The sequence below is a fragment of the Drosophila elegans genome, unplaced genomic scaffold, assembly GCF_018152505.1.
Source record: "Drosophila elegans isolate 14027-0461.03 unplaced genomic scaffold, ASM1815250v1 contig_208, whole genome shotgun sequence".
In the NCBI taxonomy this organism is placed as follows: Eukaryota; Metazoa; Arthropoda; class Insecta; order Diptera; family Drosophilidae; genus Drosophila; species Drosophila elegans.
In genome coordinates this window covers 21,112,133-21,137,251 of record NW_024545578.1, presented here as the reverse complement: position 1 = coordinate 21,137,251, position 25,119 = coordinate 21,112,133, and the positions used below count along the sequence as shown (strand labels likewise).

The 25,119-nt window shown below is 37.0% G+C and overlaps 5 protein-coding genes across 6 annotated transcripts; 3 read left to right on the top strand and 2 right to left on the bottom strand.

Moving 5' to 3' along the window:
- Window positions 1–3,763: 3,763 nt before the first annotated feature.
- Window positions 3,764–6,220, bottom strand: LOC108142256 (peritrophin-44). Of its 2 annotated transcripts, XR_005977189.1 has the most exons (3): window positions 6,107–6,220; window positions 4,615–5,837; window positions 3,764–4,520 (listed from the first exon to the last, which is right to left on the bottom strand). XR_005977189.1 is itself a non-coding variant. In XM_017265976.2 (2 exons), the coding sequence occupies exons 1-2, from the start codon at window positions 6,108–6,110 to the stop codon at window positions 4,789–4,791; spliced, it is 1,053 nt and encodes a 350-aa protein (XP_017121465.1). In that variant the 5' UTR covers window positions 6,111–6,220; the 3' UTR covers window positions 3,764–4,788. The 2 variants fall into 2 exon arrangements, 1 of the variants encoding a protein (XP_017121465.1); XM_017265976.2 differs by having other exon boundaries at window positions 3,764–5,837.
- A 1,692-nt stretch (window positions 6,221–7,912) lies between these two features.
- Window positions 7,913–9,401, top strand: LOC108142252 (peritrophin-48). The gene is made up of 2 exons (XM_017265971.2): window positions 7,913–7,971; window positions 8,031–9,401. The coding sequence occupies exons 1-2, from the start codon at window positions 7,968–7,970 to the stop codon at window positions 9,323–9,325; spliced, it is 1,299 nt and encodes a 432-aa protein (XP_017121460.1). The 5' UTR covers window positions 7,913–7,967; the 3' UTR covers window positions 9,326–9,401.
- Window positions 9,402–10,532: 1,131 nt separating this feature from the next.
- On the top strand, window positions 10,533–12,527 carry LOC108142204 (peritrophin-48). Its single transcript, XM_017265894.1, has 3 exons — window positions 10,533–10,636; window positions 10,696–11,288; window positions 11,892–12,527. Exons 1-3 carry the CDS (start codon window positions 10,630–10,632, stop codon window positions 12,402–12,404), a joined length of 1,113 nt encoding a protein of 370 aa, XP_017121383.1. The 5' UTR covers window positions 10,533–10,629; the 3' UTR covers window positions 12,405–12,527.
- A 567-nt stretch (window positions 12,528–13,094) lies between these two features.
- LOC108142236 lies at window positions 13,095–14,564 on the top strand. The gene is made up of 2 exons (XM_017265955.1): window positions 13,095–13,264; window positions 13,668–14,564. Exons 1-2 carry the CDS (start codon window positions 13,142–13,144, stop codon window positions 14,529–14,531), a joined length of 987 nt encoding a protein of 328 aa, XP_017121444.1. The 5' UTR covers window positions 13,095–13,141; the 3' UTR covers window positions 14,532–14,564.
- LOC108142237 lies at window positions 14,550–15,029 on the bottom strand. Its single transcript, XM_017265956.2, has one exon. The coding sequence runs from the start codon at window positions 14,986–14,988 to the stop codon at window positions 14,725–14,727; it is 264 nt and encodes an 87-aa protein (XP_017121445.1). The 5' UTR covers window positions 14,989–15,029; the 3' UTR covers window positions 14,550–14,724.
- Between the last annotated feature and the right edge of the window lie 10,090 nt (window positions 15,030–25,119).

Below are 25,119 nucleotides of genomic sequence, written 5' to 3'. Positions count from 1 at the left end.
TGTTCAAACATACATTCAAAATTGTATAAAAAAAAAACAAATCTTTAGTCCCCATTTTTAAAAAGTTTATTAAAAAAATAAAACTTTATTTGTCGGTTATAAATTGCCTTCTCTTATACACCCAGAGAAAATCTTTAAATGTAAAATTATTTTTCATAATATAAACGTATATAAAATAAAGTATTTGCTTATTTAATTATAGATATCAAATTTTTTCATTTTAAATCTTATTTTGTTCATAATTAATAATAAAATAGTAAAATATTTGCATTTGCCATGTTTTTTCTCTGGTTATAATCTCTGCATGTTGATATTCGACATAAACTTGAAGGAGATATACTATTATATATCAAGTGTAACCTAAAAACTTAAAGTTCTTTTTGGTTTTATAATATTTTTATTTCTTTAAGATTGTCCATTGGTTTAACAAATTATTTATTTCTACAAAAATTTGACAAAAGATTCAAATAAATCAAAAAATGCTTAAAAATTATAATTTATTTTGGAGAACATTTCCTTACATTTATCCCAATTGTCAGGTAGTGTCTATTACTACGGGTAGAGGTCAAATAAAATTGTAGAAATGCGGGGAGCGGAAATGTTCATTAGGGCAGCAGAGAGACAGGGCGATAAAATTCTTGGCAACCCTTAGCTATCAAAACTTCGCCACACAACGTTTCTTTTTTGGCAATCTGTTTTCGTGACAGTTGGAGTGCCCGAAATATTATCATTTTTAATTAAAAGAGTACCCCAGTGTAGGGTTCGGAGAATTCCGAACCGATTCCTGATAGGCTGATAACAAATTTGCTACTCGCCAATGCCGCGAGCGGTTATTTCCGTGTTTGGCTTGAGGCGAGCTAGAAGTATCCATCACCTAATAAGGCTCGGTTATATTTCTAACGCAGTCTTCTACCAATAATTTATTACAATTATGGCCTTTTACAGAAAAAAACAATATGAGTGAGAAATGCTTTCGTTGAAGTCAAAATGCTGCAAAATTTCCTTGTGTTTTTGAACTAAGAAAATAATGATTATTGACCGTTAATTGAAAATAAATAAGTTATGGTTTTTATACTAGCCCACACTGCGGATACGTTTTTTGTTATATATATATATATATGCATAAAACTGTCTGTTTGAAACGAATTAATTTGTTTAGTTTACGATTATGCAAAATATTAAAGGAATTCAAAATGGTGAATAGAAAATATGTTATAGAAAAAATAAAATTACCAAATAATTGAAAACTATATTAAAGGTGTTAAGATGATTAAAATGTTCTACTTACGATTATGAAATGGCTTGTAAAACAGCCAAACTTAGAAAAAAGTGTTTAGTATTGTTCTATACTGTTCTGTACAGTTCTCCAAAGAGCCAATTTTTAACAACAGATAAATCAAGTGGTCGTAAAAACTGGGAACTTTTCCTCTGATAATTTTGTACTTTTCCATTCAACTTCTTTATTGATGTTATCCCATTTTCAGTTGTTGTTATGTTATTGGCTGATATCAGTTTTTGAACACATGAATGGGTTCTGTAGGTTACTTCAGTTTTACTTTTTTATTGACCTCTAAACTTAGAAATTTTGTTTTTAAGCATGACATCACGGGCCTATTATGTCGAGGGAGCTATCAAACCCTGTATCGTAAGGGCTTGTGTTTTACTCCAATCGGTTCAAGGAAATCTTAGCCAAGAAGGAATCTGGTAATTCAATCGTTATTACGACTGATATCAGTATCTGGTACACTTATATTTATTGTGGCGGCGACAAAAACCGTAGTATCTAATTAAAACTGATTGCGTATTTCGCTCACGAGACCGAAATGGAGTATTGCCATTTATCATCATATAAAATTGATTTCTTTGCTAGCGTTGTTTCATTTTTACTGTGGAGGTTTTTATAACTAAGCTGAATATAAATAAACGACATTATTACAAAATATATGCTTGTCATTCTAAATTACAAATGGATATACTTTATTGTTTTTCAAAATCAATAAACCATCCGGTACCATTGTGTGACAAATTTTTTTTCATAGATCAACAGGTAATCTCAAAGCGTTTATTTTTATTTACTATTTTTTTTTAAGCTTAAATAAATTTTGTTGTTTTCAGCTAGTATTTGATAGACATTTGAGTAATAGTGTTGATTTATATAAGCTGTGGGTGTTCCTTTTAATGCTACTGGACCCATATGAAGAATCAGCAACATTTTCAGTTTAGGCAACATTATTAATTATTGCTAAGCCTAAAATTAAGGTGTTTTAACTGCTTTGTTAATGGGTAATAACTGGCTTTTCTTAGATGTTCTCTTTAAGATCTCTAATCCAAGATGGTATGATCTTAAAAAAATCAATTAAACGCAGTAGTAAGTGAAACGCAATCGCGAAACTTTATGTATTTTATATATATAATAAGTTTGAAGAAAAACGATTTGTTAATATTTTACACGACATCATCGACGGCATTTTGACTTAATTCAAAATTCTCAAAAAATTTTTTATGTCAGATTCCTGAATTCAAATTAGGAATCTTGTCAAAATCCGTCTGTAGATTAAATTGTTCTCCAGAACACTATAGTCAAATTCTCGGACTTGCAAAAGGACTACTGTCCCAAAGATCTCTCAGATCCATTTGGCTCAAAGTAACCCGAATAATAGACTCCGGATCGATTTAAGTCTCTATTAAGGTGCGAGCGTGCTCAGCACTCAAACCACGCTTCATGAGCATTGCAAAAATGCTTATAGCCAGAATAAGCTGGGAAAGTGAAACGCTTGACCGGTGAAGTTCCACAAATTGAAGACCCCAAATGTCCCGAAAGTCTCTAAGATGTAGAAGTGGATTTGAGCTGGTCACGAATATGCGATGGGTTAGCCCTTGTACGTAGGTCTCTATCACAGCGAAAGCCACATAAACATTTTGGAGATATAAGAGCCAGTTCCGTACACCTTATATATGGATGACATCCACAATTCGCATTTCTCGGCTACCAGAGACTATTACCAATAAGGACGTTCCGGGAAAGGATTTACAAAGTCAACATTGCTTGAAAAGTCGTTGCTTATATATATTTTCCCTCAAAAACTTGCGATTCGTAAGAGTTACTAGAATTGCATGTCAAATACCAAATCTCTAGCTTTTATAGTTCTCGAGATCTCGACGTTCATACGGACGGACAGACAGACAGACAGGCATGGCTAATTTATCCTGATCAAGAATATATATACTTTATATGGTCGGAAACGCTTTCTTCAACCTGTTACATACCTTTCAAAAAAATTAAATTTTTTAATCAGGCTTGGTCATAGTATTAAAGAGTTCGTTTAATATTTTAATTATATCTGTAGTTAGGATCGTATCGTGTCCCTTTCTTTTGCACTAAATCTGCTGGGCAATCAGATCGTAAAACACAGGCATCAATCCTTTCATAAACTATATATCCTGGCTTACAGTTGCAAGGACCTCCGCAAACGTAAGAGCAGAATCCCATACCAGCAAATTCGCATGATTCAGGACATAGTGTAGGACATATTGCCTGGGTTTCATTTACGGAGCACTGTTCCTCTGATTTTTGGCAATCGATGGGAGTAAAAAGGAGTAGAAGACCCAGCAGAACACCGATCACCAAGCTCCACATATTCGTCATTTCGATTTCGGTAGCAGAATAATAGAATTTCCTATTTTGAACAGTCTGTTAAATTATTTGTGTAACGAGCAGACTTTTTGTTGTAGAAATAAAACAATTAAATAAAATATAAGTATGTTCGTGGCATATATTCGAAGTTTGTTTTATTATTTAGCTAATTAAGGCTTGTGTATACTATTAAAGCGGTCGTTTAATAGTTTATTTTTATCTGGAGTTGGGCCGTGTCGTGTTCCTTTCTTTTGCACTAAGCCTGCTGGACAATCAGATCGTAGAATACAGGCATTAATTTTTTCATAAACTATATATCCTGGTTTACACTTGCAGGGACCTCCGCAACCCAGAAAACATAGTCCGTTACCATCATATTCGCATGATTCAGGACACATCCCAGGACAGTACACCTCGGTTTCATTTACGGAGCACAGTCTCTTTGATTTTTGGCAGTCGATGGGAGTAAAAAGGAGTAGAAGACCCAGCAGAACACCGATCGCCAAGCTCCACACATTCGTCATTTCGAATTCGGTAGCAGAATAATAGATTTTCCTAATTTGTACGCTCTTTTTATTCGTTTCCGTGAAATAAATGTAGGTATGTTAACAAATTAGATTAGTTTTCCTCATTTTGTACAGTCTATTAAATAATTTGTATAACGAACAGACTTTCTGTTGTAAAAATACGGAACAGTCAACCTTTGACCTTCGCAGGAGTAGAAGACCAAGCAGAACACCGATCGCCAAGCTTCACATATTCGTCATTTCGAATTCGGTAGCAAAATAATAGATTTTCCAAATTTGTAAAGTCTGTTAAATAATTTGTATAACGAACAGACTTTTTGTTGTCAAAAGTAAAACACTCTTTGGATTGCCGAAGTTTGCTACGATGATGTGTTTAGAATTTCAGAATATAAAGTTATTTTATTTATATGGGGAACAAATTCCAGTGATTCGAATGTATTTTTGTCTGTTTACCTGTGCTATCAGTAGGTTATTGTATTGTTTCCAAGTCAAATCGATTCAGAGAAACCCAATGCAAGAGTTGAACTGTTGACTTTATATTTAAATGGAGCCGATAGCAGCTTTTCATGTACTTATGTTTTTGGAAAACGCACAAAGTGACTAATTAAAACTGATTACGTTTAAGGCTCACGAGACCGAATTGGTGGTAGTGCCATCATTCACTGTCGTAGCTTGATCCGATATCTGGCAGGCGGGATAAGATATAGCCTGGGTGGTGCAGCGCTGGGTGACCTCGTCGAAGTACTCCTCCTGGGGACAGGTTCCTTGGCCAATGGCGACGCCATTTTGGCAGATTGCGTATCCCCGACAGCCGTCATCCGACTCGTTGGCCAGCTGAATGTTTGAGTTGCCCAGTCCCACGCACCGATCGAAGGCACATTTCACCTTGGAACGGGGCACACAAGCGCCACCATCGGTGTCCAGGAAAAATCTGCCATCGGAGCATTCGCCATGCTCCAAGGAAAACTCTCCATCGCCCATTTCCTTGCAGTAGAAGTAGCCATTGCAGGTCCGGTTGTCGGAAATAAATCCTCCCGTTTCCGGACACACTCCCTTTTCGATGATATCCGGCACTGGGGTGAAATCGCACTCCACATCCTGCGGATAATCGCACGCGGCCGTGGCGGCGTTGAAGTAGAAAGTGCCCGGGCAGGTGGCATTCAGCACCTGGCCACCCCAGCACATCTGATAGCCATTGCAGTTGTCCGTGTCCTTGACGAAAACACCATCCGGCAGTATGTTACAGTAGCTGTCCGGGTCCATCTTATCCGAGCACCGAAAATCCCGTATGCAGTCTTGCGTTCCCGTATTGAAGTTCATTCCCGTAGGGCACTTACCGAGATTTCCTTTGCCATTTATGCAGTAATAGTACCCATTGCAGGAGTACGGGTCGGCAGCAAATCCGTTGGCCAGAGCTGCGCAAGGATCGCTGGACAGGCACTTTACACTGCCCGAACTCAGGCACTGCTTACTTTCCCTGTCGTAGAAAAGTCCAGTTCCACAGGTTCCACCAACTGGCTGCCCATCGATGCACTGAATCCACGCATTGCAGGCCCGCGGATCGTTCATCTTGGTTCCATTGACCACCAGTTCGCATATCAAAGTCGGATTGAAGCTGGCGGCTCCAGAAATCAGGGGGACCATAAACAGACCAAAAAATAGGACAATTCTTGTACCTGTTTGCGAAAAAAACATAGGAAATTATAATAAAATAATATATAATAATATTAATATTTATCAAATTAAATTTATGTGTTAATAAGAAAGTTTTATAAAGCAAACAAGCGACTACTCCTATATCTAAACCAGCAATTAAAACAACATAAAAAAAAAACTTTTTACAAGCTTCAAGCTACTTGCTATTAAAATAATAATCGATGGCCATTAACAAACTACTTTCCCTACTTTCATAAATAAATTAAAGCTTGTAACTATAAATACTTACTCATCTTGGGTTTTCAACAGCGAACTATTAATAGCTAGTTTTATTCGAATAATGCAAATAGCCTTTGACGGCAACTGGCGAAAAGAACGTCTAACTGGGACCCTTCCAACTTGGCCATTAAATATACATTGCCAAGACAACGCTTACCTCAGTTTGTTTTGGGCCATTCCGAAAGGTCTATAAATTTGGGAGCATTACCTTATGGCCAAAACTGTCGTCAGTGGCTAAAATGGACGCATGGCGTATTCATATTTCAGTTTTATCAAGCTATTTTAATTCCAAATTTGACAAATGATATATACCGCTTCGCTGATCGATTAAAACCCAATTTGTTTATTTTTGGTTAAGTATTGCGTATAATGCGTTTACTTCCAGGTTTACTCAATGAAAATTCCTGCAATGCCATAATAGTTTAATTTGTAAACTGTATTTACCATTACCAACTTATTTTTAATGTTTTATTTAATTTATTACTTAAGCGTAATTGTATTCTCTTTTAGAATCGTAATCAAATATGTGTATCTTTTGTGCCCGAAGCTGATAGGGCTGATGCATACGACATTATGGTATTAATAGACCTAATGACCAATTTCTTAGGAATACTGCAGATTACGGCTATGTCAAGTGGCTTAGATTACTACTTATAAATGTAATTAATTTGATTTAGAATTTGTTCCGCTGGAAATAATATTTATAGTACATTTTTAACTATCCTTATCAAATAAGTTGCTTTTTATTTATTGTTTTTATCTAAACATATAATTGAACTTTGTCCAGTCATGCCTGTTTCGCTCTTCCGATAATAACAACCAATGCTAAGAATCGCCAGGTTGGGAAATACAGTGGGTTAGTCATTATTCTCAGAATGCTTTTAAGCAGAATACCGAATCATTAAGTAGGTGGGTTAGTGCCATAAAGCAGGTGATATACATCTAATTTAGATTACTCTAATCTCATATCGGTTTATAGGTGATTTTTCCAAAATCGAATCCCAAAACTAATACCTAAAAATGTGTCATTAAATTTGGGAACCATGTGGTTAACTTACGACTGGAAAGATTTCAACTGGCCAAAATTATCTAATCGAATTTTCTTATACATGTTTGTACTTTGGCAACACACTAAAAAGATGTTAGCTTAAGAATGTGATAATGGTTGATTTTTCAATGGAGATTAAGTTCTGAGAAATGGGTGGTTTTCGGCCAAATTTTTTTGTATTGCCATTCAATACCAATTTTGTCTTAATTAAAAAACATTCTAGATTGCTTTGCTAGATAGAAAATAAATCAGTTACTGGTTATTTGGGGATTGCTTTTATAAACGTTTTTAAATCTAGCTGTAATGTTGCAAAATTCCCAACATCTTTAAATTAATATTAATAATTTTGTTTGCTTTTGTAAAACAGAAAATTAATTTTTATAGTTTTGTTAATTTTTTGTACATTAATGTGGCGTAAATATTAAAGCAATTGGCATTAAAAACCGATTTTGTAAAGTAAAATGCATGCTAAATTTAAAGTTTTGAATTAAAATGCATTAAATCTATATGCTTAGTAAGTCTATGGTCAATAAAGCAAATTATAAAGTAGTATTTGATTATTGCAAATTCTATGGAATTTCTTATCCAATATTTTGTTGACCTGTCAAAAGGGCCATCGATCATGCAAAAATAGAGATTGTTTCACTGGCTGTCTGGGCCGATACATCACAAAGTCAATTCCCTGGATTGAAGGGTCGTCGATCAAGTTGAACACCGAAGCGGATCGAAGATAAAACCCGGCCGGATTCCAAATAAAAACCCTGGGAGGCCAGTGCCCAAGAACAGTATACCACCGAGAGCCACCAAAATAAAGAGCTAACAAATGGGTAAGTTTTGTATGCCTATTTAAATGAATGAGAAAGTTAACATTTAATTTAATTTAAAGGTGGACAGAAAGGATTTATCATTGCTGCCGTGGCGTTGCTGATCGGCTGTGCCGCTCCAGCTTCAGCCGATGTGAATGTGACCGCCTTGTGCCTGCTGGTCAGCAGTGGCAACTACGTGGGCAGCCAGTCGGACTGCTCCACCTACTACCAGTGCCAGGGATCGCAGGTGACGACCCTGACCTGTCCCACCGGCTACTACTTCGATAAGAATGCCCAGCAGTGCACGACCAGCGTTCCGAGCACCTGCGTCAGCAGCACTCATCCCTGCCTGGGCAAGGCGGTGGGCTCCTTTGCGGGCACCAGCACCTCCTGCGGCGGCTACTACTACTGCGGATCCTCGGGCGCCATCCGTGGCAATTGCCCGACCGGCGAGAACTTCAATCCCACAACCCAGGCCTGCGTGTATGCCAACAGCTATCCCTGCCAATCCGCCAGCGACAGTGATGGCAGCTTGACTGTTACCCCCAACCTGTGCAATCTCGTCAAGAATAACATCTACTTCGGCAGTGCCTCCAACTGCAGTGGCTGGAACTTCTGCGAGAACAACGTGATGCGGTCGGGTACCTGCGCCCCGGGCCTCGTATTCAATGTGAGGGCCAGCAACTGCGGCTATCAGACGACCTCCTCCTGCTCCCAGGTGACCAACGATCCCTCCCTGACGGGACTGAGTTCGCCCACCACCTGCACCTCGGAGGGATCGACCATTGCGGCCAAGGCCTGCAACCAGTACTACATGTGCTCGGCCAGTCTTAGCTACCAGCTAATGACCTGCCCCGCGGGCTACTTCTATGACACCATCTCGAAGGGCTGTGTGACCAGGATGCAGGCCAGGAACAACTGCGACAGGTGTGTGGGCACCACGGCCAGCTTCGTGAATGCCTACTCGGCCAGCAACTGCTCCGACTATCTGTACTGCGTGAATGGTGTCCAGAAGGCCGTCGAGAGCTGCCCCACCAACTTCTACTTTAACGAGAACTCCGGATCCTGTGTGGGTGGTGTGGAGCCGCAGTTCCAGTGCTGCAATCCCACCGGAAGCACCGGCATTGCGAGCACCTCGGCTCCAACCACTTCGGGTTCTTCCTCTGGATCTTCTTCCTCTGGATCTTCTTCTTCCGACACTTCGTCTGGATCTTCATCCTCCGGAAGTTCTACGGACACTTCTTCCGGGACATCCACTGGAACTTCTACGGGCACTTCTACGGGAACTTCTACAGACACTTCTTCGGGAAGCTCCACTGGAACTTCTACGGATACTGCTTCGGGTACTGGAACCTCCACGGGAACCACAAAATAATCTATTCAAATCTTCAGCATTTTTTGAAAACACTAAATATATAACTGCATACAAATAAATATACTATTCAAAGTTCCTTGATTTGTAAATAGTCAATTAAACGATTGTACTTCGTTCTATAGGATAGATTTGTAGAGTATGTAAACAAATTAATTTACTTAATGGGACCATAATTTTACCCCTTCCCAACAGAGCTTGGTATCAGTTTCATTCATAATCTAAGTGGCATTGTTTAAGTTGATGACGTGATTTGCCCTGCAATCAGTGAAATAATAATAAGACTTTTAATGATTACGCCCCCTGATAAAAAGACATCGGATTTATATGCGAAACAGTATTCCGAACAATTGATTCAGTGCACACAACATCAACATTTTATATGTTAGTCCAATTATAGAATATAAAAATGATTTATGCTAAGATTTTATAGGAATAGTTTTGTTTAATAAAGTTCGTTTTGCATAAATTGAGTAAAACAATAAAACAAGACTTAACAATCCTTTTAAATCCAAGTTGTTAGCACTTGTTTTTTACTGTTTTTTGAAAATTTCCAATCAATATAAATGACACTTCAATTATATGGTAATAAACTCAAACTACGGATTTTTATGTTGTCGAAAAATGTTGATTGGCTGGCAACCACGTCATCAGAGGTAGATAAAAAGTTTATTGAAACTCGAGCAATAATAACCATAAGTGCTTAGTTTATTTGGTGTCGTTAAAAAATTATTTATGTGACAGTTAAAGTTTTATTCAAATTTTTAATATTTTATTTAAAATACACATGTTTTATTATTACATCATTGTAATCTTATAAAAACAAGCCTCCGTCTTAAATATAAGATTACAACACTAAGGTTTAGAACACGATCCGATAGTTTTCAAGGGAAACCGTAAGATTAAACCATCGATAAAGATGTAGCTGCGTCAATAGCTTCCTTTTTTTAATTATTAAGTTGCGGAACAGATAGAAATACGGAATGATAGTGACTAGCTTGCGGTTACTACAACTTAATTTTAATTAAAATTGGTAAAAGAACAACCGAACAAGATGTTCGGCGCGCGTCGGACAGAACAAATAAAAAAATTGAATCATGTACCTATGTCTATAATTCCCGCGAACCGAGGGCTTATCTGCGGGCGGCAATTTACGATCAAGATGGCCAAGTTCGAGGCGTAGACCTATAAAAACCAGGCGATGGGAAAACTCCACCATCAGTCTTCGACTACCTTTCATTGGCCAATACAAGTGGAATTCGTGTTTCCCGACGACAGCCAAAAAGAGTATTACCAACCAACCAACGATGACAGGCAAGTGTGGCACTTATTTCCAGGGACCTTTTTGGGTAATTGAGGAGTATGCTTTGCAGCCAAGCTTTTACTGGCCACGATCCTGTGCCTCATGGGCGGCAGCGCCTTGGCAGCGGACGCAATTCTGGAGGGCAACTACAATGTGACGGCCGTCTGTACGGCGGTGAAGACCGGAACCCAGCTGGGCAGCATCGAGTCCTGCCAGAACTACTATGTCTGCAGCTCCAGCGGACCGGTGAAGAACTCCTGCCAAGCCGGTTACTCCTACGCCTACGCCAAGAGCGGCTGCTACCCCTCGAGCCAGGTGGATTGCTACTGGGGCGTGTCCGAGCCCTGCTCCGGAAAGAATGGCACCTGGGTGCCCAACACGGCCGTCTGCGGTGGATACTTCTATTGCGACGAGGGCAAGAGCTCGGCGCCCAAGAGGTGCGCCAACGGTCAGGTATTTGACGCCAGCACCAAGGGCTGCGTCTGGGGATCCTGCAACGATAACCTCGTGGAAACCGAGGGAACCACCCTCAACAGCATCTGCGATGTGGTGCCCCCTGGCATCTGGTTCGGCGACACCCAAGCCTGCGACATCTGGTACAACTGCCAGTCCACTGCAACCGGCATTAAACAGACAAGCGGAACATGTCCGACCGCAACCCCTGTAAGTTACACTTTCCATATGAATTTAATAGAATTTCAAAACATTTTTTCTACTTCAAAATAATTTAAATACCTTTAAAATAATTTTATTTCCAATTCAAGTAACCACAAAAAAAAAAGTCTATAAATTCTTTGATCTCAATTGCTATTAAAAACCATTTTAAACTATTTTCTTAAGATTTACGGATTAGCAAATTATAGCAATTGGTTAGAACTTGCCTTTTAATGACAAAATCATTCAACAGTGATCTCGTAACTTAAATTTATTAGTTTATTATTTTAAAGATATATACAAACTCAAAAACATAGACTGATTATAAAAAAGCAAATAATTGTTTTCGCAATGGTCAAATTTTAAAATATATTTTATATAGCAAATATTTAAGAAATGTATTCAATAGAATAGAGGAATTCTAGTTTAATAGTTGGTTCTAATAATTTTCTTGACCTAATGATCTTTTTAAAAAACAATACTTCATTTAAAGGTGATTCATTATTATTATCATTGAAGGGAAAGTTTGATCTGTAGAAAGTATTGTAAAATTATTGTATGCTATTTGATGGTCTCTTTTTTCTCTATTACTAATGGTATTCATTTTATTAGGACTTCAACCCTCAAGCCCAAATGTGCGGTTATCCATCCGCCACCGTGTGCAACCGTGTGACCGGAATACCGATTAGCGATGCCGGAGTTTCCTGCGCCACCAACGGCGAAACGAAGCCCGATGTCACCGTTTGTGGCCAGTACTTGCAGTGTGTGAATAAGCAGTGGACCAAGGTGGCCTGTGCCTTTGGCTACTACTGGGATGTGGAGTCCAGTGGCTGCAAGCTCCGTGAGGCGGCCACTCCAGTGGATACCTGCAACCGTTGCCAGTACGCCAAACAGTCGTTTGTGAACGACGTCGATTCGGACAACTGCAGGAACTACCTTTACTGCCCCTCCAGTGGCCAGCCCACAGAGCTCACCTGCCCCGAAGAGCACTTCTTCAACGAGGACATCCAGGGATGTGCGCCCGACTCCGGCCTGGACACCTATGTGGCCACACACGGAGCCTGCTATGGAGCCACTGCGGGCGGCTCGTCCACCGATTCCGACGACAGCAACACGACGGCCTAGCCACAAATTGGGGGGCAACTAAAATGGAACTCACCACAGGACCATCTGAAAACAAGATTCTATGTATTTACCATTTAGTATTCAGCTTATATAAAAGGCAATAAAATTACGATCGCAAGCAAATGATTATTTTATCTCGATGGCAGTAAAACGTAATGAATATCTACAATTTGGCAGAGCAGCTCAAGTCCATCAACTCACAAAAATGTGCTATTTAAAAGGCTGAGATCCTAGCTTTTAACAAATCAAGAACTCATTGAATCCTGGATTATTGATTGTAAATAAATAATATTTTTGTTTTCCCATGATAGACATAGATCTTTGTTCCCCCATTAAGAATTTTCGACACCTAAAAGTGATTTGTAAACTTCCCTCTGCTGACAAATTCTTTTAGCTTTAAAATCTTTTGGCATGCTTGATTTGTTGCCAATAACGTTGATTGCGTTTCAAATAAATTTAAGGTTTACATTTAGACTACCAAGATCTATGTGGTAATTATAGAAGTGAGCATATCACGAATATTTTTATAGAATGTTATCTAAAAACGCAAACATTGCGATCTCGAAGAGACCGCAACGCAGATTGCAAACACAAGTTTTCGATTAGCTTTGACAATTGGCACACCCACTTTGTCGACCTTATAAAAGGGTCGGTCCTGAGACGTCCGAACCATTAACATTGGTATTTTGGAACCGCAAAGAACCAGCATCAGAAATCAAGTGGAATTAAAAACTACAATGCAATGCTCCTGGGCATTTGTCTTGGCACTCAGCATCTGCTTCCAGTTGGGAGCAAGTCACGCCGTGGACCGAAGTTGGGAACTGCCCAAGGCTCGTGCTCCCATAGGTGACCTAACCCAAGTGAGTATGATCAAAAGATAAAACATCTTCATATAAGAAAAATTGCTTTTAAAGAACTTAACAACTCTTAATGTTTTGAGTATTATTTGATAATGAACCCTAGGAATATAAAAAAACACTGGATTTGCTAAAATATTGATTATTATAAGTAAATATTTTTCTGGTAAAAAACAAATTGAGTTAAAAAAAGGCTTCTAAGCCCATAGCTGTTTTTTTTATTTTGGTTTTCTTTTTTACTTCTAGAATTATAAACTTATTCGACATATAGCCTTGTGTAACATTTTGTATAAATAATTTATAAATTAATAACATTTTCATCAAAAACCATTGCTAATAGACTATTAAGTTGCGATTAGTCTTTTGAACCCCTCATAAAGGCAATGTTATAAACTTCTGATTTCAGATCTGTGTGGGTCACCAAGAGGGAGATTTGGTGCCCCATCCCAAGGACTGCAATGGATACTTCTCGTGCTCGCACATTCCAACGCTTATGTACTGCGATCAGGGGCTCCAGTTCAATGAAAACCGAGGGATCTGCGATCTGCCGCAGAACACCAACTGTCAAGATGATTTGCTCGTATCCAATTCGGAATCCCAAGGTAATCCAGTAGATAACTCCGAGATTTATTGGTGGTCACACAAGCCACGTCCGGTCTTTGTGGCCGTTGATGTGACCAATGGTCAGCCAGTGAATCCCATGGAGAAGTACGATCCGGAGCATATCGAGTGTCGCCATTATGGTGCCTACTTCCTGCCGCATCCCAGAAATTGTGGCTTGTACTTCATCTGTGCCTACGGACATCTGCACCGTCATCAGTGTGGGCGTGGCACCTCCTGGAATTTCAAGATGTCCGAGTGCCAGTTGAACGATCAGGCCGTTTGCTACGGGGAATCCGTAATATCAACACCCACCACGAATGTGGAAGTAGTCGTGGGTGACACCACTCCGAGTAGTGGAGCTCCAGTGACGGTTTGCTATGTAGTGGGATCAAGTGAGTACAGTACGCTGCAGCAATTCTTAACGGATCCCGTGACCACACAATTGGCTCCTGTCCCAACCGCACCCACTCCTCCGCGAGCTGAGATTACCACTCTGACTTGTCCGTCCACCAAGCAAAGCTACATGTCCCATCCGGAAGATTGCAGTAAGTACTACATCTGCATCGGTGGGATGCCGGTGGTCACCTCGTGCCCCAAGGGCCTCTTCTGGGACCAGAAGTCCGGCTATTGCGAAATGGAAAAGAGCGTCAAGTGCTTCCAAAAATAAATAATAAACGTGGAGATGCACAGTCAAAAACTATATCATTTAGTTATTTATTTAAAGGGGAAGGCATTTTCTGTGTTGAACAAATATATACTAATCTCTTTTAACAATGTGTGCTTCCAAAATTGTTTTCACTTTATTATTCCAAGCTAATACTCTATTAAAACAGTAGTATGGGCAAACAAAATAGAAAAACTTATAGAACTGTGGCCATCGTAAGCCTTTGCCAAAAAACGGCTCTCCTTTCAGCAGTTTCCTTGCTTTCCTTCTCTATTTTGTCCGTTTTCCAGGGATAGTTCTTCACACCGCTCACAATGCGTTCCCAAAATGTTAGTTTACTTGGCTCGAATGATCCGACATCTTTGGTTATTTCCTCACCATAGTTTGTCCCAATATTGCAAACCAATAGAAGAAAAAATATCGAAAAGACTGCAAAATTTAACCCGTTGGCTGCAAGCATTTTGAGGCAGCGATGATCTCAATCTGATCTTGCTGGAAGTTATCTTCTGGTTGCATGTCGAAATACTAAATCTTATCAATAGAAAATATTTACAGATGAGACAAATTGTTTTACAATGGTTAATGGATAAGATAGCAAGAGCCATTAGTTTTATAAAATTTTTTCTCAGCCCAAAAGTGAGCTACAAGAATTAGCGATTATTGAATAGAAAAGCTTTGTTTATGTAAAAAAGTGTATAATTGCAAATTGACATTAAATTATTATTAGCATTTGTAAATAAAAAATTAAGAAAATTTAATTTACCATCTAACTTATAAAAAATAATCCACAAAGTAAGTTGGGGTTATTGAAAACTTCTGGTCAAATTATATATGTTTATGCACTATATTGCAGAGTTACGAATACTTTGAATTAGTAAAGTTCTACATTTCCTAAAATTTTCAAATGTTTAAATTTTTCCCATGCAAATTATTAAATATATTATTTATTTCAAGTTAAGTTTTCTTACTCCTAAAATACTTGTTACATTATATGACTCATGTTAAAACTTTTTACTTTTTTACATTCTTGGCAGATATTCTTTAAAGAGATTTCAATCAAACAATAAGAGATAATCGTATATTACCAAACAAGAATCGTATTTACGAGTATAATTTAGCATAGGGTAGGTCAAGGAAAAGAGATTGTCGTATAGCTTTTCGGGCTGAATTTTATTTTAAAATTTATAAATGATGTCATTCATTTGGCAAACGAACTTTAAAAGATTGTCCCTGATCTCGGCGCACATTGATCCGTTCATTCATAAATTATCAAAAAAGTATGTTGCTTGATTATGTTGCGAATATGTACATATGTGCATAACAGTGTGTATGATGTGTTTGCCTAATTTAAATTTAACTTCTAAGGTGGTCGGGCTCAATTAGGGCTGGTTCTCTGCTCACAGCTAATCGCTATGCCGTCCAGTAATTAATTCAGCCGTCTTTGCTGGCCAAACTCGTTGGTCAAACGTGGAGTCGCGTGACTCATGATGCCTCGCAAAATGGCAAACTGAAAAATTTGTTTTGGGGTTGTCGGCAACGTATGTAAATACAAGTATCACAAGGAAAGTTTCAAGCCAATGAAAATATGTATACCTTTGTGTCTGTGTATCACTTGTCTTCCACTTTGTTTTACATTCCTAAAACAAACAAACGTTTTTTTTTTTTTAATTGTGCTAATTAGCTCATTGGATAAATTGAGATCGATGCCCTTTTATTATTTAATTTGTATTGAATTAAATGTACATATGTACATAATAGCAATCAGTCACTGATTAATGGATTTATAATAAAATTGCTGATTAATGGGAAGGTCAGATTTTTCCTATATGGACATTTAAACCTTGAACTTTGTCGCATCGCAGATATGCTGGTGTGACCCATATTATCTTTAAACCGGAAGATACCATTTTTGACTTCAAAACACATACAAATATATAACTCTGCTTAAATTTAAAAAAAAATCAACAGGCTTATTTTTTGACCTCTTCCAAGAATTTGTTACTCTTATTAAGTTTAAGAACTCCCACTTGAGAGAGGTGTTAAAAAGTTTCACATTGTACTCGAAATTAAATGATTCCACTTATGTGACACAGTAAAAGTTAAATTTTTTGCTTCCAAGCTAACGGCGCAAATTCAAATTGAAATTCAAGTTCAAATCCGCTTCTGCTTTGTCACACCCTTCCTGCTACCAAGCGAACACAGACGCGGTCAACAAATTGTAAAATAAATTGTATATATTTTTTTTTTGTAACATTTGTTGTAACTGGTTCTCCGAACCAAAAAAATTACTCTAAAACGCCCATGTTACTGATGTGTGCTCCAATTTATTTTTCAATTTATCTTATTCTAATGTACATTTTGTTATTTATTTAATTTTGAATATAAAAAACATCTTGATCCATAATTCTGATATAAACTTAATGGCCTCAAAAGAATCGTAATTATGTTATCGCAAAAATAACCTATTTATCATATTGATTTTGTTTTGATATGACATAAAAAGGAACATTACATTTTTAAAGAAAGAAAGAAGGTTATGTTTGTACATATGCCCTGGGCACCTCAATCTTACCTCGTTAAAATTAAAACAAATAATTTAAGGACACCATTATCCGATACCCTGCAGCAAACAGCTGATGTTGCGCCGCCGCATCATGCAGCACAGGCACACACAAACAAAAAACCAAAAGAGAGCGGCAGAGAGTGACGCTTTTTCTCTCTCTCCTCACACAGTGGGGCGTCTACAGCAAAAGTCCAGCAAAAAAATATATATATATTTTAGTTTTTGATATAACAAATTTTTTAAATGCATATAAAAGAAGAAGGATTTGTGCACCTTAACCCAAAAGAAAATGATCTGGGAAACATTATTTAAAAGTTTTTCTATAAAATTATATTATATGTACGGATTTAAAGTAAACCATTTTAAAACTCTAAAACGTTTTTACACAAAAAGAACTGAAATAATGTATGTTTACCATATTTTTTATTGTAATGGGTTTATCAGGTCAGGATTTAAAAAGATTTTAAAAAATTAGTGCCATATTATACATAAAGTCCAAAAACAATTAGTCTTTTCTAAGAAAATCATATTTTAGTTAATAATAAAAATTTCACAATTCCCAACTCAGCCTTGTTTTATTCGCGCGCATTTTAATCTGTGTAAAATGCGGCGATTAGTCTTCTTCGCCCACTGTGCGGCGCTCATAATCGGCTCTCGCATTTTCGCTTTGGCGATCAGTTAAAATTGAGTTGAAAGCTAGTCAAGTCACCCGCGCGGAGTTCTTTTTGTCGCGTCGTTCCGCAAATAGTTTTATTTTGGTTTTTACTTAATTTAATTTCGTTCCGTTTGACTTTTCGCGATTGGAGTGACGTTGCCGTTTTAAAGAAGTGCGCACATATGGAAATCGTAAGCACATAATTGTTGTTATTGTTGTTGGCCAGAGACACGCGTCGCTTTTCCGCGTGTTTCTTTTATTTTTGTGGATTGGATCGGCAGCCACCTGAAAGGCGCCATTTGAAAACACAACAGCTGTGCCGCGAAAAATATAAATATATGTATATGTATGTATGCCGAAGTGCAAAAATAATAGAAATTAAATAAAAACCGGAGAAACGTGCAAAAAAGCCGTGAGAGCGGTGCGTGCCTGTGTGAGTCTCGCCCGCGCTCTCTTTCCTACTTATTGCGCAAGCAAAAGAGAGCGCTTTAAATACAAAAATTAACCGAATGTGTGAGTGTGTGTGTGCGTACCTGAAAATATATTAAATATTTGATTATTTGCCTTTGTGTTAGAAACAAAACAACAACAAAGGTCTTTGCTGAATAAGTAGAACTTAGAGTGCACTTTCTTTGTGACCAAAAGATCGCTCCAAACTTCAAAAATCGAGCAAGGCTATATATCTGTATATGTCTACGATTTGAAAGCGCAAGCGTCGCGTCGCCATGCGAATGTTAATATATAACACAAACCCCTAAAAATCGACAGCAGCTGAAAAGTCATCACAACATTATCGCACAAATAAGTATAATAAGAACCGATCCAACAATAGCAAATAAATCAGCGAACGGAAACTAAGGCAGGCAAGTTCATCAAAAATATGCATATGTACATATAATGAAACGACAAGCGAACTTCGCTCACGAAACTCACTTAACTTTGCTGATAAGATGGGTAAAAAATACTCAAATTGTCAACTCTTTTCGGACTCCCCTCTCGCTCTGGCACAGTATCAGCTAAACAATGCCCCAAAATATCCGATCTTGTATACCCTGCAGTACGCTCAATAAATTTAAACTCAATAGTATGAATTGGTGAATTAATACAGTGCTAACTCAATCTAATTTTTTGTAAGGTAATCACTTCTGGAGGGGTTTGCTCTTAATTTGTATATGTATATGTGATAGCTTTGTATGTACTTATTGAAAGATTACAACAAAAAATACTTAGAGTATAAGGCATTTACAATGATTACTATAAATAAAATAATAAAAAAGTTTTCTGCAAAAAGGATGTTAAAAACGTCATCCAGATTCCCAGAATTTTATATTTTTCTAATTTTTCGAAAATTGTTCCATTTTTGTCGCGTTTTTGTTTAATTCAAAGAACTTGCTTGATAAATTTGCTAGTTGTTTTTTTACCATTAGTATAGATGTTTCGGAGGCATCCAAAAACTATTTTTAATGTAAAAGTTATCAGGATGTCGTGTCAGTAGCATTTTGTACCTGGAAAAGATGGATTATTATAATGCAGAACACAAAATCTTATTAAAAGAAATTTTTAAATGATTGTTCATAGCTTCCAAAATAAAGTATAGATGTAAAGCTTTTTACTTGCAAGCTTGAATGGCAGTTATGGGAATTTTTGGTGATGATTTTTTTGCCCATTATCTCGGCTTTTTTAGAATACTTGAGCTCAGAAACACACTTGATTATTAGTCGAGCGCGGCAAATCGGACGGAGAATATCCGGTGCACATAAAAAAAAAAGTTTTGATTAGTTTTTATCAAAACTGTTTGAACACAAAATAAAATAATCCTATTATTTATTTTTCCAAAAAGTTCCTAATCTATTACGCTCCTTTTTTATTTATATTTTCATAAAAAAGGTGCGAATTCGTGTTGAGGTGTAACCATTCTCAAATATTTTTAACTAACAACACTCCCTTTGTTGTACTCATCAATTTGGAGCGTAGCCAGAAATAAATAATTTTAAAAACAGTTGGTAGCTCAATCGGTCTGTTAATGAGTCCTAACTCAAAGTGAAATATTCAATTTAAATATTATTTAATACATTTTAATACTGTTTGATTAGTAAGCCGGGATATAATTTTAAAACTGTGTCAAACTAACCAGATATCGAGTTAATCTATTTTAAATTTCAAATGTGTCTCATATTAAAAAAAACTTGTGAGCTCTTAAGTTATATTTCACAATGTCTGTGCGCAGTTTTTTGGTAAGGCCATTATTTCTTTATTGTAATTAAAGGTATATTTAAAAAAAAATTGAAAATAAGATTGTTTCTAGCCAAAAATGATCGTTTGTATGAGCTATCATAATACATTTTAAGTTGTACCCCTTTCGTCAAATAAGTTCGTTCATTATTCGTTTATCTGTACAGTTGTGTTGGGATACAAATTGCACTAACCTAGTACACTTAGTACGCACTCTAGAGGTCTGGCAGATAAATATGTATACACGTGCTGGAGATGGCATATCTCTCGTTATCAAAGGCGTTTAATCTAACGAGTACGTGTGAAGGCTAACAAGCTTCGCGTGGATTTATGTAACATGCATAGCTCCCAAATGACGGGACTGAGGCTAGTTTTCACTATCCGAAAGTCTTATCAAATGGTGCTACAAAATGCACCAAGAAATGTTTCATACTCATCCAGCTAGCGGCGTAATTTGCTTTTGGGTTCGAACAACACGGTTCGATTCGTTCCACAACCGGTTTGAGTTCCTGCAGTTTACACTCATCTCATATTGGAAGGGGCACCGGGGGTACATCTCACAGGAACTCCATGCGCCGAGCCATCAATCAGTGCTACAGTGAAACATCTAAAAATCAAACTTTTCTGAAGTCTGTAATAGGTCTTCCAAAGATCTTAAACCAATATCTTGGTTTAAAATTTCACAACACGAATTGTTGTTTTTAACCCAAAAGAATATTTTAAAATTTTATTATCATGTGCTTCTCGGCTTAATTTATGTGCCCTCATTAAATTTCAGAAGAAAATTATTGGTAAACTCAAGAATTTTCGATACATTTATTAACAAATCTCAAATCAAATCAGTTAAGTTAATTGTGTTTTTTTGAAATGGTTTAACATAATGAAGTTCAACTGTATATTTCTATGAGTATGTGCACTCGGACAACAATGCGTTGTCAATGAAAGCCGCAAACTGGTTTCGGCCTAGGAAAATCAACGCAAACAGTAGTGCAAAGTTGGCCGGTGAAAACGCAGTGAGCTCGACCACCACTTACCTATGCACTTCCGAGAGCATCTTAAATATCGCGATATTAATTTCTAAGTAAACAAAAAGAATCGCGCCAGAAGGGCACCCAAAAAATTATTTTGTTTCGAGAGATATGAAACCCTACACACGTCGTTGACTATTAAATTTCAGGCCGCACAATTATAACTAAATATAAATATAACATTACCTGGCACGTGTTGTAGCAAAGTTGTTCAGCGAAAGTACTTAGCTTCTTTTGCTAAAAAGAATATCAGCCTTGTCTTCATTTAAAAAAAAATATAGAAATCTTCAAAAATACTGAATAAAGCTTACTTTAAGTGATGATATTATTGATTAAACAGTTCAGATAAACTATTCAGTGCTAAATATTTGTTAAAAACAAACTCTAAACCCGAATCTTTGATGTCTTCACTGGTGGCACTGTCACAACTCTCTCGTTACGCTATCATATCGATTGTTTGCAAGGTAAATTTGATCAGCCAATTGAAAAGTTAAGTCTGCACTCATAATGGAAGGGATTTGGTCCACCCTGGCGTGAACTCTTCGAGAGCCAACGAACAGAAGCAATCGGCAAGTGGTAACGTAATACTCGATCGGAGAGATAAACAAACGCGAATCAAACTCGATTCAAGACCAAGTGAATCATAAAATCAAATCTGGTTAGTGCTCTACGCACAATGAAGTTTGAAATCGGCACCGGAGCATATCGAATAGTCAAACGCAACCGAAATCGATATCCGTATCGAAACGTGGAGCAAGTGCAAGGGCAGATCGTTTCAAAATATAAGCAAAGATCACTTGTCAGGACAGTGAAGACTCGTCTAAATTTAACCACAATACTGGCGGCTAATTGAAGCTTGGCGTAGGGACTCGGATCTTCATGGAGACAAGCGTTTGAGGGGTCTGATTGTTATTGATATTCTGATCATGGCTTCGCATGCGGTTAAGATCATTCGAATGTGCGGTTGCTGAAATCCTGCACCGAAAAAATATGACCTCAATAATCCATTTTAAAAATATTTAATTGGTATTCATTGTTTTGAAATTAATAACTGAGTTATCTAACAGTAAATAAATTATACTTAGCTTACTAACAGAACATTTAATTTATAGGCTTATATCCATTTTTATTTTATATTATTTTATTATTAATTGAACAGCAGGATTTTACATGAATTTTATTTTAAAGGCAATTATCTATTTATGTTTTTTAACTGTATGGAACTGATTGTGTTTTATATACATTTTTTCCTGTGTAGCATTGGATACAGACTTATTGGTACTTAACTGAGCAGACCCTATACAGAACAAACATTTCAGTAATTTCTGTTTTTTGTTTACCAGAGTTTGCACAATATATCTTCGAAGTCGGCTTCATAAGCCATTCAATTCACGTTTTGCCATGAATGTTAAGTTACAATGGTCAACACAATTTAAAACAACCCATTTAGAGCCGGTAAGCTATTCAGTGTTAGGAATAAAGGGGTCTCAATGACACGACCACATCATTATCATGGTTGCCTGCACTTTGTACTTAAATATTAACATCTGTGAAAAATCGTAAGTACGTTTTTAAAAAAAGGCCCAGAAACTGACACAAAATTGTCACGTACATTTAAATCAGCTATTATGAAAAAATACGAAAACATTTATTTGAATAGGAAATAAATAAATTGAAACTAAATACTGATTCATATTTACTAGTTTTGTAAAGAATACAACTTTTTAAAGGTTAAACACAGAATACAAATTGTTCGACGGTATTATATTTAAAGCTGTAAGCTCTCATCTACCGATAAAATCAACTAATAAAATTAAGAATATCGAATGATTGGTTTCTTTTATTTTTGTTTGGTGTTGACAGCAATGCAAACGAAGCTCGCTTGTTCTTTAAGAGTTTTGTTTATTGTGTTTTGACTCCCTCCAGTTATAATTAACTTCGACTTAATGTATACAAAAATAGAAATAAGTTTCGGAATCTTCAAGTAGAAACATCGTCTAGCATATTTCTCAATTGAGTTCTCAGCTCAAACATTATTGGCCTCGGCTACTAGATATGTGTGTAGTAATGAGCAAGCAATGAATCATTATTAAATTTTTGCTTGCTTTCGGGAGTTTCTACTGAAGTGGCAACGACATTGATAAAGACAAGGGTACAAGTGAATAAATTTTAATGGGTTGATAAGATCGTTCTCCCAACACTACCAAAGCAATTGAACTTAATATATGAAAATGTCACAAATAAATCTGTAAGAGATAACGCCATAATTGGAGGATCACAAAGACATTGATTTGAAAGTGGACAGTAGAGTGAAACTAGTCAGCAAGTCATCCAACTATAAATACAGATTACACTGCCAAATCAGAGACACCATTCCACTCCATCAAGCCAAAAGATTGCGCCATGCAATGCAATCTCTCGGATACATACGGCCATTGGAAAAACGGAACCAAAACAATCGGCCAACCCGACCAAAATCGCACAGCCAACCGACGGGAACTCAGACAAGTGCGCTCCTCTGGGCTTTTTTTTTTTGGCTCGAAATCTTATCACAGCACTGGCTGTTGACTGTTGTTTTTGAGCTTTGCTGGAAATAAAAAGTGCTGGCGATAACATTTAGGCCATTTTTACTGCTGTGTCCCTCCTTTCTGGCCCGCTTCAGTACTCCGGGAGCAGCTAGCTCATCCCGTCCACATATGTCAGTTGTTCGAGTGTCAATCGTAAATTGGAATTGTGTCGAATAGACGAGATGGACTTCTGATGACGCCTGCTGCAAGTATCTCCAAGTGCTGGCTGTGTATCTTTGGCTATATGGGCCACGTATCTACTAGCTCATGTACAGCAATAAACACTTAAAGAAAACTTGGCTAAAGAAAATAGACCAAGAAAGTTGTACATATATCAGGAAAAACTTTGATCCACAACTGACTGTAGGTAACATAGAAAACGTTTTGTTAAGTTTTTTTAAATACCTTTTCTTAATCCGTGAAAAGCATTATTATTTTTAACAATATATAAAAATAATGGTAGAGTTAAAATTCAGAATTAGGAGAAACTTTAGTTAAACTCTTATTCTACTTTTAGTTCTTCGAGCAAAGTATTAACAAAACCTAAATTTTCCGTTTTGTTTTGTATTTCAATTTTGGATCACTTAACAGATCAAAAATGTTATTAGTTTGGGTTAAGACGTTTTAAATGTTTGATTTGGGCCTAAACTGTTTTCGATTTCAAAAAATAGTTTTAAAAAAATAAATATTATTTTGGCATTATCTTGTCTTTTTTTTACTGTGTTTTGAGTGTAGATTAACTGCATATTGATTTGTGAAGCGAGCGGGGCGGTTTTGCAGAGTATAGCATTAGTGAGTCTCACTTGTGCGGAATCCACTGTACACGAGATAATGGCTCCCCCAACACTCTGATAGAGTACCCCATACAAACGCTTGATATATGCGAACATTTTTGTACTTTTTCGCTGTATTGGGTCGCGTTTATCAATGTAACGAGTCGCTGCCGTCCTTTGGCGATGATAAATTGACAGATTGCACTTGTCCAACGTTTTCGTTTAGTACTCCGCCGTTTTCAGATACTGCTGAGGTCACTGTCACTTTAGATGGGGAAAATGTCCGATCCGATTGATCGCAGACAAGTCGGATATTCTGAGTTTTACGAGCCCAAAGACTGAATGAAATTTTTTATGTGAAGTAAAGATGAATGTGAACTTTGCCAGTAAAAAGTGTTGATGACTTAAATATGTTATTCTGAAGTGATCTTAACCAGATAAAGTTCGTGTTATCTACTTGTATATTTATATTTTAATACACATATAAATATTATATATTAGTTATATTTAGCTTTCAACTTAAGTATAACAAACCTCAAGAAAATAGTTAACCTCGAGCTTTCTTAAATTGTATTTGTTTTCTAATAAACGAAACTGATAAAAGCGATACAAAATTGTAACAACAGCACTCGAAAGATACAATCTGACAACATTTACTTGTTGTTCCCATCTTCATACTCTTTAAAAATACAAGTGTAAAAATATATGATAAAAACCCAAATAATCTGAAGATTTTGACAGTTAGCAACTTATATCGAGTGTTAAGGAATAAA

What these genes read in the sequence shown, in the direction of transcription:
- LOC108142204 (XM_017265894.1), top strand. An exon ending in CATGTCCGACCGCAACCCCT is followed by an intron (nt 11,289 to 11,891) that starts GTAAGTTACACT and finishes TCATTTTATTAG; the next exon opens with GACTTCAACCCTCAAGCCCA.
- LOC108142236 (XM_017265955.1), top strand. Translation starts at nt 13,142, where the DNA reads ATGCAATGCTCCTGGGCATTTGTCTTGGCACTCAGCATCTGCTTCCAG. An exon ending in CCATAGGTGACCTAACCCAA is followed by an intron (nt 13,265 to 13,667) that starts GTGAGTATGATC and finishes TTCTGATTTCAG; the next exon opens with ATCTGTGTGGGTCACCAAGA.
- LOC108142237 (XM_017265956.2), bottom strand. Translation starts at nt 14,988, where the DNA reads ATGCTTGCAGCCAACGGGTTAAATTTTGCAGTCTTTTCGATATTTTTT.